This window comes from Mchenga conophoros, linkage group LG18, assembly GCF_057382185.1.
Source record: "Mchenga conophoros isolate Kocher_MC1m ecotype Shallow Benthic linkage group LG18, M_conophoros_male_GT1.1, whole genome shotgun sequence".
In the NCBI taxonomy this organism is placed as follows: domain Eukaryota; kingdom Metazoa; phylum Chordata; class Actinopteri; order Cichliformes; family Cichlidae; genus Mchenga; species Mchenga conophoros.
Window position 1 is genome coordinate 21,426,231 of NC_140543.1, and position 20,900 is coordinate 21,447,130.

Genomic DNA, 20,900 nt, shown 5'->3' on the forward strand with positions numbered 1-20,900 from the left:
CCCAATAGCAGTGTTGGGTCATATGACAGAGAAAAGTACAAAAGAAGAAGCCCAGAGAACTACTCCTGAACTCTACTTCAGACTGTGTTGAAGAATAAAGGTGCTCAAACCTTTTTTTGCCATATATACCGCATTCCTATACATTTATTTTGCTTGCACATTCCGATATATTACCTCAACTATTTACAATTTTCCTAGGAAAATATGAGAAGTGGCTTGAAACTTTCGCACAGTACTGTACCATCTATCAAGGAAGTGCAGTAAAAAAAATACCCCAAACATCGTTGAGAGGTCCAGAGACTAAAAACAGCTGAATTGAAGCCTCATTCAAAGAACGGCTATTTTGTTCCAGGCTGTAAGTGGGCCTGTACTGCTGTAAACATGGGGATTTTCGTTTGAAAGTATATAGGGACTGATGTGACTGTGGAGACAGCCTCAAGTGGCAATTTCAGAAACAGAATAGAATAGGCTTTTATTGTCGTTGTACATGTACAACAAAATTGTAGAGAAATATATAAAAAAATATATAAAATATAAATATAAAAACAAAAGTGAAAAGCACAACTGCACCCAATTATTCTATACACTAGTTCAGTGTTACCGTCTGGAGTGCTCACTCTGTAAAAGGCCTGATTAGCTAAGCACAAGTTAATAATGGGTGCAAGTAAACTTTACAGTACCAGAGTCTGCATTACAATTCACATCACAGTTCATATCAATTCACACCAAGAGATGAAAACAGATGAAGCGCATGCCAGTCTTTAATGTCAGGGAGAACACTTTTCATTCTGCCGGTACCATGTCTGCTGCTCCTTTATTTAAAATGAATCTACGAGACCACAGAGAGTCAAGCAATTCTTCCAACCCCTCCTCTTCCTCCTCTTTATTCGCTCCATCCAACCCTATGGGACGAGTGAGTGAGTCAGAAGCATAATGCTCCCTTATTAGCCCACTGATTCTGACGCACGCACGCACACACACACACACACACACACACACACAGAAGAGTGGCTCTACCACAAAGACAACAACAGCAAGGAAACAGTGAAGGACATCTTTCACATTATATATGTGGTTAGTTTGTGAGCGTGCGAGTGCGTGTGTGTATATGTGCGTGTTCCCGTGCTTGTCCTCGGTTTGCTCTCTGACACTTTATTCCTACTTCTTTTTTTTTTTGCTCCTTTCTTTCTCCCTCTCCTTGCTTTGCTCGTCTCTCTCTCTCACTCTCTCGCTCTCTCCCTGCCTACTTATGACTCAGAGGTGCGCAAAAAACTTTCTGTGTTCTATGCGCACACACTACTGCAAGCCAATAAGCCATACTGAAGTTTACACAAGGAGCCGAAGCCGAACGTTAGCTGCCTTTATAACTCTGGAGAAGTGGGTGGTGTCTGGAAAAAAAAAAGATTACATCTGAGGCTGAGGACTGGGATTAAGGTATCCCTGCCCACTACTGGCACACAAAGATATACAATGAACTGTGGATTAGAGGCAGCCGAGGAAAAGGTGAAAGAAAAAGTTTGTTTTTTAAATGTAAGCGTTTGACGATGCATTTACATCACTTGAACTCCCAGTGTATGGGTTTAAATAAATAAATAAATAATTTCAATTACATTTAAGAGCCAAGGTTTTACAAGAAAAAAGAAGCAAAAATATCTCATGTTGAAATTCAGTGAAATGTAACACTAATACTAGATATTAGTAGGCCATACCACTTCATTATTAGTGTGGTATAATTGCATTTAAGTCCTGAAACAAACAGATTAGTTGATACTGTTAAATATGAACATGTTTCTTTGGTAAATGGTGACATTTTCCATTGACTAATTGGGAAGTCGATGAATGTGATGCAGTAAAGTTTTGGTTGATCGTGTTAATCCTCTGTTTCATGCTGGTTTTGTTTTTGGGTTTTTTGGCTGGTAATGTGTTAGGTTGACCTCTGGCTTCACACTCTCTGACGGCAGGCTGCTCCGTGCCGGGCATGGGCACCGCGACCTCGGCTTAGCTCAGCTGGGTCATTGTGGAGCTGGGGCCAAAGTGGAGGTGGGAAAATGTGTGAGGTCTGTTAATGAGCTTGAGCAAAGCGATAGCGGGTGGTGGGGGGGTGAGGATGGTGAAGCAGAAAGAAGAGAGAGAGGCAACTGATACGTCTGGGCGATGACTCACCGATGCTGGGTATTTATAGCATCGGGAGGGAGGTGTGGCGGTGGAGGAGCGAAGTTTGTGGGGGTTTGGGAGGCAGCCAGGACAGCATCATCGCACCAACGGGGAGTGGTGAAGGAAGAGACAGAGACTGCAGAGATGAGGAAGCATCGGTGAAGGAAAAGGGCAGGAGAGGAAAGGAAGAGATGGAGGAGAGGTGGAAGAGTGGCAGAAGGGAGTGGTGGCAGGGTCCAAGAATGAGATGGAACTAGGCTAACTAACGGAAAGATCAGAGGACGAACTGTGGGGAGAAGTAGAGGAGGCAGAAATAGCATGCGCATTTAAAATTCTCAGAACAAAGACGGCTTGTCTTGTTGATAGTGCCACGCTGCAGGGACACTGTTAAACATCCAGTGAGCTCCATGTGGTGCGCAAGAAACACAGGCGCTGGCTTTCTAATAGAACAACAAAGCTACAGTAGGCTATTTCTGTGCTGGAGCTGGTATTAGAGCAACACCCAAAACATATTTAATGACTCACATTTGCAACAAAAAAAACACTTTTCCCAGCAGCTTTGCATTTAAAAAAAAACTGTGTTTGCAGAGGAAGACTGGAAAAGGTGTCACGCTTTAATGAACATGACAATCATCTCTGTTACCAAGACAGTGTGGGTTACAGTTAAGCAAATTAGGAACATATTAGACTGTTAAGAACAACTAATTAGGGAGGCAAAAAGAGCAGCTGGAAAGGCAAAAATGTTGATGGATCATTCCTTTTCTTTTTTCTGTGAATATGTGCATTATTAATTCCAAACAGCTTCTCATATGGCCACAATAAATCTGATTAAATTGAATGTTTTCTGATTCATATTCTACAGTTTTAAAAAACAGGTTACTGTGGCGTGTGCTCGCTCTTATTCTTCTCTCTTCATTGACAGGATTTCTTCATCAATAAACACATCCTCACTGGGCCTCTGGTGACGTCAGCCAGTGCGTCATGCTGAATCCCTCACCATAGACACGAATCTGAGCACGTGTGCTCATATACGCATGCATGCGCAGCCACACACACATACACACATCCTCTCAGTATGATTCAGAACAACATGGCGAGTGCTCGCATTCATTAATATGTACAGTGTAAAGAAGCATGGGGTATGAAAGGTAACAACAAGGAGTGAAAAGAGTGATGTTGAGGTTGAGAGGCTAGTTGGGGGCACTGCTGAAAAGGGCTGAAGAGAAGTTAAAAGGAGAAGGGAAAAAATGTGGTTGCTAAAGAATCAGGCTGTGACGGTGGAGACAGCCAGGTAGGCATGACTAAAATAGCACCTTTGTCAGACGGTAAGAAAAAAAACATGAGATGAGGAGAGGAAAAGAATGGCACAAAGCCTGGTGTTCACTGGTGTTCACTATGCTTAAGTGAGCTAAAAAAAAAAAGAGGCACAAAATCATCAGAAATATATGTTTTAAATAGAAGTATGCACTTAAATAAGAGTGAAGGGAATCGTTTTTGTTAAACGCGTAGCTGGAAATTGGCAACGTCATGCTTAAACGTAAGTGCATGTTGTTTATCAGTTGGGAGCAAGTTCCCATGAACCCGGCCAAGACTCCAGGGTATTCCTGACACTTAGCCAAGAAACAGTGTTGGCGCACAAAACCTGTGAAATCGCCCCAAACATTCTGGTTTTGTACTGATTAAAGGAACAAGGTATATAATTGATTAGTGGAAGAACGATTTGTTTTGGCAAGACCCCTCATATTTCCAGTCCTTTTCATGAGCTAACTGGAAAAATTAGAGTGGCAACAACACTCTCATATAGCCTAACTCGAGAAAATTAATAAGCACATTTCCAAACATGTCGAACTATTTATTTTTGTTTTTTAATGGAAGGAATCCAAAGATGATCATTAGCAGAGGAGGAATGGAGGCTTGGCTGTTGAAGCCAGTCTCATTAAAGCAGAGATATTTGATCCAATCCCACAGGTCCTCTCCTGCATTCCTGTAGCATTACGTGGGCATTTGCCCTTTTAGAAAGGCTACGCTTGTATTGAATCTCCACCTTGTTTCATTCATTTCTCCTCTGCCCTCCCTATGCTGCTCAGCTAGCATGCTTCCTCTCCTTGTTTCTGTCCTTCCATCCTAATGGCTCAGACAACATATTGTGGCTCTAATCACCATCATCTCTGTTCCTGAAACAACCTGCCTCCTGAAGACAAGGACCATGCTTTACTTGCAGTAATTGGCTCAAGGAGAAGGATGAGCCAGATGGGTACAGCAGAAGGAGAAAATGTAATGAATGCACGTCACTGAGAAAACGGCCAGCTAAACTGGAGAGTCTAATGAAGGAGACAAGGATACCAACCTGTGGGAAGAGATGAAGGTGGAGGCAGATGAAAGGCAAGTGAGACAGCGTCACCATGGAGACGTTGGTTAAAAGGAAGGTGAGCCATGACAACGGGCGCGCCATTGCGCGTGCCCTCCCGCCTCATGATGTGGTGACTGGGGGTGGGTGGGTGAAGAGGTGAGGAGGAGTTAAACAAAACAAAGGAGGAGGAGGGGCTGACTACATGCAGCTCTATCTATATCTTCTTCTTTTTTTCTTTTTTTTTCGCACACAACATTATTTAAGCGCACATACTGAATGCTTAGACCATTCCAGGAAATCGGTGTTGATTGCTGAAGATCTCGGCTGAGTCACAGGTCCTTGAGCTGACTGATGCAAGAATCTGAACTCAGAGCATAAAGTAAAGTAAAACCAAACAAACAAAAAGACCATTTGTCACACAGTGTATGTGTTTGAGTTTGTATATGGGTGTGTACTCCTTTATTATAATGACGGAAGCAAGCCATTGTTGAGCTAGTCTAATTTTCTCCCCCCACATCTCTGGTTTATGTGCAAGGAAACAGCAGCGGTATCACCCAGAACAGCAGGGCTGCTGGGTTTAAACAGGAGTGAAAGAAATATATCATTTCATGATTATAGAGAACTTGCATGGTTTTACAGGTTGAAGAAGAAAGGAAGCAAAATGAAGTCACTTGCTGAAAGAATAATATTTTTAACATACAACCAAGACTGTCCATTAAGCAAATCATTTCCTCCTAGAAAAAGAGGCTCATTCTCAGTATTCTCTGACTACAGGTCAGAACATTGTGACTCTACATCTGTTTGCCTTGAAACCTGTAAATGTGTGGTTTTCATGCGTTTCTCTCTCAGGCCTAAAGGACCCCCACCCTGAAAAATACCAGCTCAGTTAATAAAGTCTGCACTGCACATCTGTGATTCTGAGTCTCTGCTTTGTTAGAAAAATGGCACGAGTCCAGAATCTGAAAAATCCACGAGTCATAAAAGGAATTCATGTCATGTTTTCTCTTCTCCCTGAAAAGCACCTTGAGTAAGAGCCGAATACAAAAAAGGTTCACGATCAAAACAGAGACGAAAAACTTTTCCTGCAAAAGTATGTAATTACGGGTCTTTTAAAGGAGGCTCTTTAAGCTCTTTAATTTTTTTACGAGGCTTATTTTTAATGGGGGGTGGGGTTGGGGGAGCTGAAGATGATAACTCTACTTGGTGAGATCTCCAGATCACAATCTGAGGAGCTGTGAAAGAGCTGGGTTGGAACACAGTGCCCTGACCTCAGCTCTTCTGATTTACCAGGACACCCTGACTGCCATGCTGTTGTTGTTTTTAAAATTATTTAGATAGTGCAGAACATCTTTGAGTTATTTTATCTGAAGGCAGAGCAGATGTAGGCTCAGAGAAATATTTCAGTGGAAAGATAAACTTCAGAACTGAATTAATGGAAGGGCGCCTCCAAAGCATACTTCTGTGTAACTTAGCAACCAAAGGAGGGAATGGTATCATCAACACTTTGCCAAAATGATTTCTGTTTTGTCTAATAATGGGCTTTGCTATCGATAGACTTATAGAGTTCAATGGAGAGAAAGAAGAAGAAGGGCACTGAAGAAGCAGGAAACAAAACCCATGAGAGGATGAGAGTGGCACTAAAGACTCGTAATCTAATTACTATCATTTTCTCCGTGCCCTGATGTTACTCTCATTGATAAAGAGAGAAAAAGACAGAGAGAATGCAATAGTGCCGTTCACTGGGAATGTTTATTTTCTTTTTAGCATCTGAAGTAATTAATCAGTACAGAATGATGCACAGAGACAGCACATCACAAGCCCCGGAGACGAATAACAGATTCAGTCAGTGAATCTTTTACCAGCAGCGGCCTGCTGGGATATGAGTTTAGAAACCTCTGATCCATCACTCAGAATCATCACAGTGCCCAGGGGGGTTGGTATAACTTCCACAACAAGAGATAAACACGCAAATAGAAGCGCACACATCCTTTAAACTCTACCAGATATTTAACAGCTCACGTCACAACATCCAGACCACCAGGCTGTTTTTCTTACTGACCCACAGCTCAGACACTGGCAGAGAAATATCTACTAAAATGTTGCTTGTTGCTTAAACATGCATTGCAGAAGTTATATTTAGAAGTTGAATAGCATTTGAGCATTTCTGACACATCAGCGTGCTTGTTTTTACACTGTAAATGGACAAAAGGCAAAAATTTAAAAGGAGATTGAGCAGGGGACCATTTCCTTCAAACATGATGTGAGACAGCTCTCATTCACCCTGTCACTTTCACTCACGCACACAAGACATCGGCCAGCATCACGGCCAACAAATGAGCCAAAAATTGATCTTCAAGTAGTTCTGTGTGCTTGTTCACTTTCAGCAAAACAGATAGGCGACAGTAAGCATGTTCCATCATCAGTTTCTTAATATGCATGCAGGAAAATGTGCCCTTTTGAAGAGAGACACAGTTCAACTCAATTTATACAGCAGCGATGCGACTGCTGTGACCTCTGACACCGCTGCCGTCCCCCATGGCGATGGCTGTTTCTAAATGGAGAGTCACCACGTCCAGTGTGTGATGCTGAGAGCTAACACATTCTCCAAACACCACCACACCTCTCCTCCTTTCCCTTTAACTGTGTTTTGATCTGTGATTCAGTTTTTTTCCATTTGCTCCCCCCTCTCACACCCACACCCACACCGAGATGGACTTAAACAAGGCAGCAGGCACAGCAGCACAGTGGGTCTTTCAACGTCACGAGGGTCTCTGCAGCTCTTCAGCCGTACGTGACAGGCAGCTGACGGCACAGTCGAGTTTCAAAAGCACCTTCCTCCCTCCCCCATCCCTCTGTGACTTTTGGTACTGAGGATAAAGTAAAAGCAGTTTTTCTTTTTTAAGAGATGTGAAAGGATGGAAAATATGAAACGATAGAGCAGGACAGCGGATGCAATTAGATGTGAGATGGAAATAGGGCAGGAAAGGCAGAGCTGGGCTGAAATGAAAGAGTACTTGTATGTGTGGGATGTCAGAGGACGCTGACCTGAAGCTCTTTAGAGACTTGAGATGTTGTTGGAGCATCAGAGGAGGGTTGTAAGGAGACACTTGAAACGAAAACATGAAACGGGAATACTACAGGAATGTTACTGTTCACATCAACTTAAATATATTAAGGTATTCAAACATGTGGATAAAGTATAACAAGTCTGTGTGGCATCTGTTCATGTACTGTAGAACCTTGGACACCTCGTGTAGTGCTCTTGATTGGTTTAGCATGAAGGCGTCACTGTGCGATAACAGTGATAGCCCAAGTGTTTAATAAGGCTTTTGATCTCACCATAAACTTCACCTGTCGCCACCTTTTATCTCGTCTGCTGTAGACCTTTACACCTTGTGGTCCTGCGGAATGCCGGAGCTTCTGGCCCCCAACAGAGGCCCAGTGTTTATCACATCTCTGTCATCGAAGGGAGAGAGAAAGAGAGAGCAGGAGAAGGAGGAGGGGTTTGGTGGGGGCTGCTCAACTGCGACAGCAACTCCGCGGTGGTTTTAGCCTGTGAGTCATCGCTAGAGGGTTTAACTCTTCCGATGCCAAGTTGAGAACGTGCAGCGATGTTGTTTTTCATGACCAAAAGTGCATTTTTAAGAACCTCTCGTTACAAAGAGGGATTTGGCGTTGGCACATTTAGTTCTACATCTCATAAAACTGGCGCCTAAGAGTTGGTTTCACTTCAATCAAATCAGCTCTCCTGTACATGCAAAGTTAACATTTTCATTGTTTCCACAGCTGAATCTAACAAACGGCTTTATTTCTTTTTGTTTTTCCCAAGCAGCAGCTCCAAACATCCTTCCTGTCAGCATCTTCTACACAGCGCTGCTGTGCAACAGACAGCGTCCAAGGCTATTTTTAAACGCAGCTATTAGTATGCCATATCATAAACCTGAATCATTTATATGGATTTTTAGGGCCGGTTATTGCGTGTGCTGTGTGATGACGCGGTGGTCAGGTGTTGCCTCATATAACCAGGGGAGCTGTCCGAGTGCTGAAAACAGAAGAGAACAGCACCGCTACTGAGGAGATGTCATACACCCTTACTGCTGTCTGAGCTTTACTGCCAAAGGTAAACCACGATTTCTTTTTTATTTATTTGATTCAGTATTTTTTATTCTGATTCACATCTAGACGGGTAAAATTGAAAGACAGTCTTTTTTCTATTTTTTAAATCACAGCTTCTCGCAGATTTCGACACGTTCCGTTAGAACGAATGAAATAGAAAGAAAACTATATCCTTCTACAGTCGGGGATTACAGTGAGTTGTAATAACGGAGGATTGTTTTTAGTTAATGTGGATGCTGACGGGAGGAAATCTGATTTTTTTAAGACGTCAATAACCAGACGGGGAGTGACTCATCCAGCGATGTGAATGTTTCTCCACGCGCACACCGACACATCGTTCAGTTTGCGAAGCGTAACTCCCCGACAGGCGCACAAACCCCAGATCAAAACAGAATTGTTTACGATCGTGCTCGTTGCTTCCTGATAAGCTTTTAGTTAAGATAACCGAAGAGAGGGAAATAATCTATGATCTTTTCCCCCTCCCAGCTGCTTCACCATCATTGTCCTCTCTCTTGTTTTCCAGGTAATAATTTGCCTATAATGCTGCATTTTCACCACAAGTTGCCCGCGGGGGGAGCCGTGGTCCTGCTCGCCTTCCTCCTTCATGGATGCGCCGTGCAGGCTGCGTCTCTCCCCCGTCACTACAGGCTCCGAGGAGGGGAGAGTGAGGGGCAGCCGGCTGCGTATCAACCCAGCGCCGACATGATGAAAGCCCTGGAGTACATTGAAAACCTGAAGCAGCAACGAAACGGGGGCCAGCCTGAACCCGTGGATTACGACGAAGTGGAGAAGTTCAGGGTCCTGCTTCAGCTCGCCTCGCAGCAGGACGAAGGTCCCGGGGATCACCAGCCTTCCCAGGGCATGCAGAGGCAGGACATTACCGCTGAGCAGCTGATGAAAGCTCTGCTCAGGTCCCTCCAGGATCAGACCGGGAAAGACGCAAAGCTTAGCCCCCCAACGCCGCCGAGAAATGACCGCCGAGCTCACAGGCACCGCACCAAAGATACTGAAATGCCTGAGGGCGCACCAGTAGATTACGGTAACTTCCCCAGACCCCACAAGAAGTACCCACTGATGTTTGAGGACGAGGAAAATACTGACGCTTCCAAGCGGGCCACCGAGGACCTGGATGAGCAGTACACACCCCAGAGCCTCGCCAATTTGCGGTCCATCTTTGATGAGCTCGGGAGGATGCCCACAATCGGTGGGCAGAAGAGAGACGGGGACGACGGGGAGGAAGAAGAGGACCGACTCAGCCTGAGAAACCAGGCCTATGAGGATGTGGCCGGAGGCGAGGAGTGGGTCCCCATGGAGGAGAGGGAAGAGGCGGAGGAGATGGTCAACGGGAGCCATGAAGAAATGGACAGGGCGCTCAGTGACCAGGAGGAATCAGAGAGGGAGGAGATGCAACGCCGGGCCAGCCAGAACCAAGAGGAGGCTGATGATGACACTAAGCTCGTAGATTACTACCTGCTGAAAGTCCTGGAGATGAGTGACCAGACGCAGAAGAGGGATAGGACCGGTGAGCAGAAAAAGAGACTGATCCGTCCCTCTATCGTGGATCCTCGGACCGTGAAGGAGTTGCTGGAGCTTTCCCTGAAGCTGCACGTCCCTCCACAAGACCTTATCGATATGCTGCTCACCGAGGAGCTCCGAAAGCTCCACCGCGATCCACAAGCCGCGGCTCGTTACACGAATGCTGGCCAAACCCCCAAGATAAGGTACTTCAGCCGCAGACTGCCGCTGAAAAGCAAGACTATCCCTGATGATATGGACAGAGAGGACTTTTTAGACATCATCGGGGTAGAGACAATCAGTAACGAGTACCCCGTGGTGCAGAGACCCATGAAGACCTCTCAGCCCTCAGACAGAATGCCTGCTGCGTCCAACCCTGCTGCAAATTCAGGTCCAGTTAAAATCCCCCCTCCCTCCGGACGTAGGGAGAACCTGTTTCTCTCCGAGCTCAACAAAATGCCCCTGAAGCGTGAGGCTGACAGTGACGACGACGACGGCGGTGACGTGGAAGACGAGGTGACAACATACCTGGCGGCAAAAATTCTCACAGAGTACCCCAACACCATCACCAAGCGGGACACCCAGGCGCAGCTGAAGGCGCAGTTCCCGTACGAGCTGTACGAGCGCGCAATGGACTACTTGGGGCAAGTGGACAATGAGAAAAGGCCACTGGTCAAGAGGGAAACCGAGGAGGCCACAGAGGAGAACGTAAAGCCCACAGAAATGCAGGGGAAAGAAAAGATAACGGCTAAAACCTCGGCCCCTCAAACCGTAAACGAAGAGGAGGAGCACCGTGAAAAAACAGTGGCCGGGATGTAGCCAGATGTCCTGCCAGACGCACGAAATTATGAATTTAATATATATACTGTCTGAAAAATAAAGTTTGGTGGACGTGATCTAGTTTACAAATTTCTATTATATGAACTATAGCCGGTATGACTAATATCTCCCTAACGAAAATGAACTACAGCACTCTTACAAATCAAATAATAAAAAAATAGTCCCTACTTGCTGCAAGAACCTTATATTATTATTAATATATAGTTATACAAGAGATTTTAGGTTCCTCCCTTAGGTTGCGAACCTCTTGCGAATCTCAAATTGCCAGTTAATAAAGAAAAAGAAAAAAAAGAATTAACAACCAAACCCAAGTTATTAAAGATTTGTGATGTTGTTGAAGGTTTGTTTACATTAAATGTGTTTGTAAACAGCACTATATTTTCAACTGTAATCAAATGAGTAACGGTAAAGATGCTTATTTTTCATCCATGTCAAAACTATTCAATTACATATGTGAATATTCATGTAAATTATTCAGTATGATGCTGACCGGGAATTTAAAAACCCAAGTACACGGCGTATTTGGAGTACTATTGGAATATTATAGGAATTTTTCATTAGGGCAGTGTGCTGGCCTCAGAGCGAGTGTTGTTGTGACTCGTGATATATTCAGGGTTAGTGGATTTAATGTTGTTATTACAGATAATTATTTCCAAGTCTCAATATCAGAACGTCGCCTGCCTTCCAGCCCCTTTCATACTGCGAAGCTCTGTATTGTTGGCCTAACAGTGATTGTGCTATGTATGCTCATTTTTAAACCATTTTTGTACATGTTCAACAATGTGTGATCAATCACAGATGAATAAAGCATCAGCGGTATTATTTTTCTTCTTTCTGAGTTGTGTTGCCTTATTAAACAAATATAAATGTTGCATATAAAAGGAAGCCAAAGCAGCATGTGCATTATTTTGGGGGGGCGGGGATGGCGGGATACAGCGACATATATATGAGTATTCATTCAAATTAAACATTCAGCACCAAGATAACAAGTCACTACTCAAAGCAAATTGCTTATCAAAAAACATTTTATTTGTAACATCAGAAAATGCACATCAAATGTATACATTTAAAAAAAAAAAGAAAAAGCAATCACACCCACACTAGCATAGCAAGTGCCCTTTCTAAAAGACTAACAGTCAAACACACGTTGTATGTCTTGCACATTAAAAACAGCAGGTAATCATTGGTATCAGTGTTATATCAAAACGAGTTCTGTGCTGTAAGTAACTCCGTAAGTTGCTGAGTGATTGGCACACACACAAAAAATATATATATCAGAGACTTCTCAGACAGACTCCAAACATTAATTTCTGACATATTAATACATGATAAATACAGGAAATTTGGAAATCGGAACATCACTTCCTGATCATGATTTTTTTTCCTTTAAATACCCACCATCTTGTTATTACTTCAAATTTAATAACTGCAATTGACATCGAAAAACCCCTCCCAACCCCAACCCATATCCTCCACACAGAAACGCACCCATACAAACTCTCCTTTCACTTGAATGCATTACTGTTAATGTATATTAGAGTCGCCACAAAAGACATGATGCACAAAGCTATGATTTAGGCAGACATTCAAGTAAAGCCAGATTTTTCTCTTCTGAAAATGTTCAGTAGAATCGAAGTTCGCTCGATTTTCAGGTTCAGAAAAGTATGTGACTGCTATATAGCACATCTTGCTCCCGTCTTCTTCTTTGCTGTTAGTTCATGTCCTTTTGTCCCCCACCCCCACAAGCTAAAATGCAGGTTTGCTCATGTACTCCTCCAATGTCTAAGGAAAAAAAAATAGAAAAGAAAGCACAAGGGATGAAAAAAACAATCAAGGTTCCCAGACTCCAAAAAGTGCAGTGTAATACAAAATCATATCCACAGTCACACATCTACACATCACCTGTTACAAAGTGCTGAGCACAGCAATGCACTAACATAAGCGGAACATCTAACCTTTCTGTCCATATTCAAGGTCATCCAAACAGCTCCACCTCATACCACTCACTGATGTCATCCTGAAGCGATAATGGTCAAAATGAATGGGAGACTAAACTGCATCACTCTAGATAAAAAGTGTTAATCACCCTGACTCAGGAGCACCGAACAACACACCCAGCTACGCAGAGAGCCACGAGCCTACAGGGAGAGCAGGAAGCATCAGCGCTAACATTTAAAGAAAATCTGTCTCACGCTAACACCCAGACAGAGAGAGAGAGACATAAGGGGTAAGAAAAACAGCAAAACACAGACCTCTAAAACAAAGAGGGAGCAGCCACTACTATCCACATGCCTTTTAGTTATGAGGAAGACAAAGGCACAACAGGGATCACCACATTTGATTGGATTCTACAATGCACCGACTACTTCGCACGCACACACACACATCACGTTCCCATGTCAGAGCCTCACACAATACTCGTGTTGCTTAAAGTAAACAGTAAGCACTAATTTCAGGTATCTGGGCCTTTCAAAATACCCCACAACCATGATTTAAATAAATAAACAAACTTTGTAATACATTTGAAAACATGGCAACATTGCTTTAAAAGGAGACACTACAAGTGAAGTCTGTTAAATACAATGTATCACCATTAACCTTCTCCTGTTGAGCACTTACATTAAGTATAGTTTTTTGGTATTGCAACTTTTTAACTGAACACTGAAGAGAGCTGATACAGATTTATTCCAGCCTGTCATTCTGTAAGGTTTGCTGTATGTAAGTGCTACTGGAATGGGGATTTCTGAGGAAAACAGCATTTCAGTGTCTGTTTTACTAATAAGAATTAACCAACAGATAAACCGTGAAACTTCCTAAGAGCTGCAAGTAAATTTAAATACAAAAAAAAAAAAAAAGGCACTGCCTCCTTAAACATGCACTAATTTGCACAGTGGATAAAATGCATATTTAAGACATTTTATTTACATTAGTCTGAACAAAATAATAATAATAATAATAATAATAATAATAAAAAAAATCCAAATAGGCCAGAATCTCAAAAATCAACCAGTGCATGAAGAAAACACGCCTATGCCTGCAGTGTCTCGCTTTATACACTGAGCCATGCAACAGATGTTACGTGCTCACACCACAGGTGCAAGTCACAGTGTTTTACTAAGTGCATTTGTGCGTGCATATCAGTGAATCTCACCTCCTGTAACATGTCTGAGGCTTCAATGGAGCGATTCACAATCTGTTTAGAGGTTTCCTGGATCTCGCCTCCCATTAGAAACTCATCCAGGATAAAATAGGCCTTCTCAAAGTTAAAGATAATGTCCAGCTCACACACCTGAGAGGATGACGCAGTTATTAAATTAGAGAAACTACAGAGCAGAACATATTCTTAGATCCAATCTTTGCAGCCTAGTTGAGCAGCAATGTTATTGATTTTTAGCAACACTTTACTTCAGACTACAGCTGCATAACAAATATGAGAAGGTGAAATACATTGCCAAAGTATTTGTCTAGCAGCTCCACGTAGCGATGAATGATCTCCAGGGCTAGCAGCTCATTTTCCTGGCTCTCTACTCCCAAACAGAAATACAGGCTTGCATACCTGAGGAGAATCAGACACAGATGATTAACAGTGGCATTGTGGGGACCAACACCTATTGGAGAAGTGTCAATAAACACGTGAAGCAATCTTACCGCTTATAAACAATCTTTAGGTCTTTCCACTGCATGAAGTTGCAGGAGCGGGGTTGCCGTGCCAGCACCATGGTGGTCATGTCCCTGATGATCTTCTTCTTCTCACGTTCCGACATTGACGTGAACCACTTCTGCAGACGCAGCTTCCCCTGGCGACTGAAGAGCAGCATGAAGCGCATCTAACGACACAAGAGGGCATTGTCAGAGGGGAAATCCTGGCCCGTGTCGAGGCAGCAATGATGACTCACACAAACAAACAGAAATCCACATCAAGTTAATCCCGAGAAACTTTATTAAGCAGCCGGCGCTGCGCCCACACCAACACACACAGTCACAATCAGGACTGCACAAGTGGCTGTGCTGCTGGCACGGTTCATTAGCGAGTAACTTGACTGACCAAACACGAGGGGAAATAAAGGGCTTGACAGGGAGTAATAGTGAAGGTCACTGACAACTGAGGAAGTGGCAGTTTTCAAGTGAGCCAGCGAGTCCAGCTTTTGGATGTTTGGATAACGTGTTTCCGAGCACCGGTCAGGTTTGAGTACATATCCAAACAGACATTAGTCTCCTTCATCCCCACCCCCGCTCTGTCGGGACCACACTGCCGTGCCGTTTCCTCTCATTGTTAAAGTTAGGCTTCAAGAATAAATATTACTTTGTCTTCAGGCTTTATGGAGCATTTTTCTCCCAATCAGAAGCGAGAACATGCAAGGCTCTCTGAAATATCATCCTGATTTTAGGTTTCATTTAAAGAAAAAACAAAAACAAAAATCAGACTCGACTTTAAGAGTACCAGGTTTTTGCTTGCAAGAAAACAAAAGAGGAAAAACAGGGGGTTGTCTCAGTAGTGAGGTCTGTCAATTATTTTCTACCATTCAGGTCACCAGTGAGGCTGTAATGCCTAAACCCTGATGTGCAACAAAGAGCACACTTAAAAGCCAGTGGACACCACTGCAGTCATAAAGAAGTATGTGTAGTATGACACAATTGGCATGTCCTGCACAACATTTATGATTCAGCCTGCTTATGTGTCATTCAAATGAGCAGCTGAGTTCAAGTATCTGAGAAACCCATTAACTAAAGACAGAAAAAAAAAAACAATACACGGTTATACAATGTATAAAGAAGAAACATATTCTTCTATTATAGCCATTCAGGCCAACAAAATGAAGACATACCAGTTCTTCCACTACTAGAAATGAACAATACAGAAGGAGATAACATTATTAGACTGAGTGATAGTCAAGCATTAATCACCAGAGATACAGGAAGACTTGATTGTTTAAGTCTACACACCTGTAGGTCATTTACAGGTGTGTAAACCCCTTAAGAACTCACAGGCAAATTAATATGTAAAGCATTAAACAGCCAGCAGGGCAACGCTCGACGAGAAGTCACAAAACCTGTTTTCTTACAGAACAGACCTACTGGTAGAGCACACACCTTACTTCCGAGTTTTATTAAAAGTAGGATACAGACAATAAAAACTCAAAGTGGAAACCAAGTAGACTCTCATCAGGCCTGAATCGGAAAACAAACCTGCCCCAGTGTAGCAGGAAGTGCTGTTAGAGGCGCAGTTTCTAGCTTTAGCTACCTGTCAGCGACAGCAGGTGCAACAGGTGAACAGTCGGGGTATTTTTCGCCTACAGTCAAGCGCACAAAACAAACACATTCGCCAGAAACTTACCATTTTCAACACCAGACCGAGGAGCTACAAAACACCGTGAAAATATTTAAAAACGAAGTACTTTAACCCTCACAAAGGGTCAAACTGCCCGGATGGACACATATCTATCCTCCGTGAAGTGAGTACAGGGTGAAACTTGGCTAACTCCGCCCACAATGCCGCTGGGCAGTGACGCGTCATCCGTACTCACAACCATCGTGGATTGGTTATCCTGGGCTTGTATTTCCAGGGATCCGCCCAACCAGGAGCGCCCTTTAAAAAAAACAAAAAAATCTGCCACGTGACTGTGGGACCCACGTTAATGAATGAACTGATAACTGGCGTCGCTTGACTGCTGTCAGGGTGTGTGTTTAAATGTTATTCCCGGTCAGAGTCGGCAGAGAGCAGCAAGCGCATCCCTCTCCTCCCGCCTCATGTGATTATGATCTGTCACACAGCTGCTTGAACAAGGACTGGAAAACTTGATGCACTTTGTTTGGGATTGTTCCTCATTTGAAATCATGTCTCTGTACCGAAATGCCATCTGGTTTTTGAATGGAATCCAGCAATATACAAGGTCAGTAGGATATCATTTTGGTGTTGATCTGCTGTGTGTAGGGATGTTGTCCAAAGATGCCTGGTAAATATCAATCTTTTTACTTGGTATTGTTTTGTTCTGTCTCTCTTTTTTTAAAACTAAAATTAAGATTTCTGCCCTGTGACATGCATTTCATGTTGTTTATTCAACCCTAAAAGCTGCTCCGCAGAGCCATATCAAAGGTCTGATCACTGTGTGGCACAATCATCACACAAACTGCCCTTTATGTACAGTTACAATAGTTCTATTGACAGCTCGTGTGTCTTGAGGATGACAGTCTCATCGTCTCATCATCTCAACAACAATGCAGGCTGTCAATCACAAGCCGCCTTTTGAGAAATGATCAGTCCTCGCCTTGAAGCATTACCTTTATTACATGTTTTCTGCACGCCCGTAGGAAGGGATACGAGGTGGCATCGAAAGAGTTTGATCCCCGGGACCTGGATGTGTCGGTGGTGGGGAGGTCATTTATGATTACTGGAGCCAACAGTGGAATTGGAAAAGCAACAGCCGTGGCTATAGCCAAGAAAGGTACACGCCGGAGGGTTGTGTTATCTGTCAAACATCACCACATAATGATAGCAAATAAAACCTGATGCTTTGTCTCCAGGTGGCACGGTCCACATGGTTTGTAGGAACAAAGATAAAGCAGAAGAAGCCAAAGAAGACATTGTTACTAAATCTGGGAACACGGTGAGAATATTGACTTTGAATACAGAAAGTAAAAAGCAAATAAAAAATCCCCTGATTTATGAGAAACAAAGTGATGCCTAATCTTCATATTCTAGGAAGTATACATCCATACTGTGGACATGTCCCAGTCACGCAAAGTCTGGGAGTTTGCAGAGGCCTTCAAGAAGCAGTATCCATCACTGAATGGTTTGGCATGTATCACCTTTATTCTTTATTACAATAAATAGATTTCATATCCTCTTTCCTAAGCTAACTGTGTTAATGGTTTAGACTAAGTTGTGTGATTGGACTTTTCTCTGCTTTGGCAGATAAACAATGCAGGGTGTATGGTGCACAAGAGAGAGCTGAACACTGAAGGGCTGGAGAAGAACTTTGCCACTAACACTATGGGTGAGATTTTCTTCTGATGGTCAGACTGTTGTCTTGCATAACAATTTTTCAATTTTTTAATTTCCTTTTTCAGGGGTGTATATTCTCACACAGACTCTTATACCACTTTTACAGAAGAGCCGGGATCCAAGAGTGGTATGATTACACGCATAAGTGCACACAAACAAAGTGTTCATCTGTATAGTGCAGACAGCATAATGCCACTCTTGTCCACGTTGTAGTGGGTCATGGTGTTGTAAGCACACTGATGTATTTATTCCCCCTCCTGCCTATTAGATCACTGTGTCCTCAGGAGGCATGCTGGTACAGAAACTCGAGGTCGATGACTTGCAGTCGGCAAAGGGCTACTTTGATGCCGTTATGGTCTACGCACAGAACAAGGTAAGACAGGAAGGTGTGGTCCAGAGTTTTTAAAAATTAAGTTTGAATCTGCTTTACATTGCACAATACCATGTCTGACTGGTTATATACAGTGGGGCAAAAAAGTATTTAGTCAGCAACTGATTGTGCAAGTTCCCCCACCTAAAATGATGACAGAGGTCAGTAATTTGCACCAGAGGTACACTTCCACTGTGAGAGACAGAATGTGAAAAAAAAATCCATGAATCCACATGGTAGGATTTGTAAAGAATTTATTCGTAAATCAGGGTGGAAAATAAGTATTTGGTCACCTCAAACAAGGAAAATCTCTGGCTCTCACAGACCTGTAACGTCTTCTGTACGAAGCTTTTCTGTCCCCCACTCGTTACCTGTATGAATGGCACCTGTTTGAACTCATCATCTGTATAAAAGACACCTGTCCACAGCCTCAAACAGTCAGACTCCAAACTCCGCCATGGCCAAGACCAAAGAGCTTTCGAAGGACACCAGGAAAAGTATTGTAGACCTGCACCAGACTGGGAAGAGTGAATCTACAATAGGCAAGCAGCTTGGTGTGAAAAAATCAACTGTGGGAGCAATCATCAGAAAATGGAAGACATACAAGACCACTGATAATCTCCCTCGATCTGGGGCTCCACGCAAGATCTCATCCCGTGGGGTCAAAATGATCATGAGAACGGTGAGCAAAGATCCCAGAACCACACGGGGGGACCTGGTGAATGACCTGCAGAGAGCTGGGACCAAAGTAACAAAGGTCACCATCAGTAACACACTACAACGGCAGGGAATCAAATCCCACAGTGCCAGACGTGTTCCGCTGCTGAAGCCAGTGCATGTCCAGGCCCGTCTGAAGTTTGCCAGAGAGCACATGGATGATACAGCAGAGGATTGGGAGAATGTCATGTGGTCAGATGAAACCAAAGTAGAACTTTTTGGTATAAACTCAACTCGTCGTGTTTGGAGGAAGAAGGATACTGAGTTGCATCCCAAGAACACCATACCTACTGTGAAGCATGGGGGTGGAAACATCATGCTATGGGGCTGTTTTTCTGTCAAGGGGACAGGACGACTGATCCGTGTTAAGGACAGAATGAATGGGGCCATGTATCGTGAGATTTTGAGCCAAAACCTCCTTCCATCAGTGAGAACTTTGAAGATGAAACGAGGCTGGGTCTTCCAACATGACAATGATCCAAAACACACCGCCCGGGCAACAAAGGAGTGGCTCCATAAGAAGCATTTGAAAGTCCTGGAGTGGCCTAGCCAGTCTCCAGACCTCAACCCCATAGAAAATCTGTGGCAGGAGTTGAAAGTCCGTGTTGCTCGGCGACAGCCCCAAAACATCACTGCTCTCGAGAAGATCTGCATGGAGGAATGGGCCAAAATACCAGCTACTGTGTGTGCAAACCTGGTAAAGACCTATAGTAAACGTTTGACCTCTGTTATTGCCAACAAAGGTTATGTTACAAAGTATTGAGTTGTATTTTTGTTATTGACCAAATACTTATTTTCCACCCTGATTTACGAATAAATTCTTTACAAAGCCTACCATGTGGATTCATGGATTTTTATTTTTTTTTCACATTCTGTCTCTCACAGTTGAAGTGTACCTCTGGTGCAAATTACTGACCTCTGTCATCATTTTAGGTGGGGGAACTTGCACAATCGGTGGCTGACTAAATACTTTTTTGCCCCACTGTAGGTCATTTAAAGTAATGGAGAAGACTGACGTAAGATGTAAAGAGGCCACATTGTGTTGTTCCTTTTCAGAGACAGCAGGTGGTGCTGACAGAACAGTGGGCCAAAGCCAATCCTGTCATTCACTTTTCTGTCATGCATCCAGGCTGGGTAGATACACCAGGTACACTCATTTGAGCAACAGTTGCAGTTTTTCTTGAACTGTATCTTAATTAGTCTTCCTCCTTTCTCAAAAACCACAAATACAATTAACAGCTAGATCTATTTTCTCCTTGTTTCCAGCCGTTTCTACATCAATGCCTCAGTTCCACCGGATGATGGAGGACAGGCTGCGTACTGTAGAACAAGGAGCCGACACAGTCGTGTGGTTGGCTTTGTCCAGGGTGGCTTCCAGAACACGCAGCGGGCAGTTCTTTCAAGGTAAACAACACAAAATGTGACGGGCTCCACCATATTTTCTGTTAACCTTCTCAGGTCAACTCAAGCATCGTCATCGTCTGGCGCCACCAGTTCTGACAGCTTACATGTGTTGCAGATCGGAAGCCTGTTCCCACCCACCTCCCTCTGGCTTGGACTCACAGTTCGGCTGAGGAGATTCAGAGTTTCATGACTCAATTGGAGAATCTATCCAAAGATTTTCAGTTGCAAGCTGACGCAGATCCCGCTGGACCTTGTAGACCACAGTTTGTCTAGTTTGTCTGCTACATCATAACCATATGACCAGCTACTGGAAAAGGTGTCGTCGATTCTTAACAAGCCTCCTGTCTACAGCGACAGTTGCATGTTTATGAAACTGCGTTCTGTAGTGTCACAAAATATTGATTAAAGACGAAATAACTGACTTGATTGCA

The 20,900-nt window shown here is 43.5% G+C and overlaps 3 protein-coding genes across 4 annotated transcripts; 2 read left to right on the top strand and 1 right to left on the bottom strand.

The window, feature by feature from the left end:
- Window positions 1–8,488: 8,488 nt before the first annotated feature.
- On the top strand, window positions 8,489–11,802 carry scg2b (secretogranin II b). The gene is made up of 2 exons (XM_085255830.1): window positions 8,489–8,624; window positions 9,144–11,802. The coding sequence occupies exon 2, from the start codon at window positions 9,161–9,163 to the stop codon at window positions 10,952–10,954; it is 1,794 nt and encodes a 597-aa protein (XP_085111956.1). The 5' UTR covers window positions 8,489–8,624; window positions 9,144–9,160; the 3' UTR covers window positions 10,955–11,802.
- Window positions 11,803–11,982: 180 nt separating this feature from the next.
- On the bottom strand, window positions 11,983–16,662 carry ap1s3b (adaptor related protein complex 1 subunit sigma 3b). 2 transcript variants are annotated; one of them, XM_085255832.1, is made up of 6 exons: window positions 16,311–16,662; window positions 14,624–14,802; window positions 14,423–14,531; window positions 14,127–14,264; window positions 12,931–12,992; window positions 11,983–12,757 (listed from the first exon to the last, which is right to left on the bottom strand). In XM_085255832.1, the coding sequence occupies exons 1-5, from the start codon at window positions 16,311–16,313 to the stop codon at window positions 12,951–12,953; spliced, it is 471 nt and encodes a 156-aa protein (XP_085111958.1). In that variant the 5' UTR covers window positions 16,314–16,662; the 3' UTR covers window positions 11,983–12,757; window positions 12,931–12,950. The 2 variants fall into 2 exon arrangements, with proteins under 2 accessions (XP_085111958.1, XP_085111959.1); XM_085255833.1 differs by lacking the exon at window positions 12,931–12,992 and having other exon boundaries at window positions 16,311–16,624.
- Window positions 16,663–16,795: 133 nt separating this feature from the next.
- Window positions 16,796–20,895, top strand: dhrs12lb (dehydrogenase/reductase (SDR family) member 12-like b). Its single transcript, XM_085255831.1, has 10 exons — window positions 16,796–16,866; window positions 17,285–17,418; window positions 17,498–17,580; window positions 17,676–17,771; window positions 17,889–17,970; window positions 18,044–18,105; window positions 18,247–18,351; window positions 20,122–20,212; window positions 20,332–20,469; window positions 20,585–20,895. Exons 1-10 carry the CDS (start codon window positions 16,811–16,813, stop codon window positions 20,740–20,742), a joined length of 1,005 nt encoding a protein of 334 aa, XP_085111957.1. The 5' UTR covers window positions 16,796–16,810; the 3' UTR covers window positions 20,743–20,895.
- Window positions 20,896–20,900: the final 5 nt, after the last annotated feature.

What these genes read in the sequence shown, in the direction of transcription:
- ap1s3b (XM_085255832.1), bottom strand. An exon ending in CTAAAGATTGTTTATAAGCG is followed by an intron (nt 14,532 to 14,623) that starts GTAAGATTGCTT and finishes GATTCTCCTCAG; the next exon opens with GTATGCAAGCCTGTATTTCT. An exon ending in CCTCAGACATGTTACAGGAG is followed by an intron (nt 12,993 to 14,126) that starts GTGAGATTCACT and finishes TTATCGCTTCAG; the next exon opens with GATGACATCAGTGAGTGGTA.
- scg2b (XM_085255830.1), top strand. Translation starts at nt 9,161, where the DNA reads ATGCTGCATTTTCACCACAAGTTGCCCGCGGGGGGAGCCGTGGTCCTG.
- dhrs12lb (XM_085255831.1), top strand. Translation starts at nt 16,811, where the DNA reads ATGTCTCTGTACCGAAATGCCATCTGGTTTTTGAATGGAATCCAGCAA. An exon ending in AGGCTGGGTAGATACACCAG is followed by an intron (nt 20,213 to 20,331) that starts GTACACTCATTT and finishes CCTTGTTTCCAG; the next exon opens with CCGTTTCTACATCAATGCCT. An exon ending in CAGCGGGCAGTTCTTTCAAG is followed by an intron (nt 20,470 to 20,584) that starts GTAAACAACACA and finishes CATGTGTTGCAG; the next exon opens with ATCGGAAGCCTGTTCCCACC.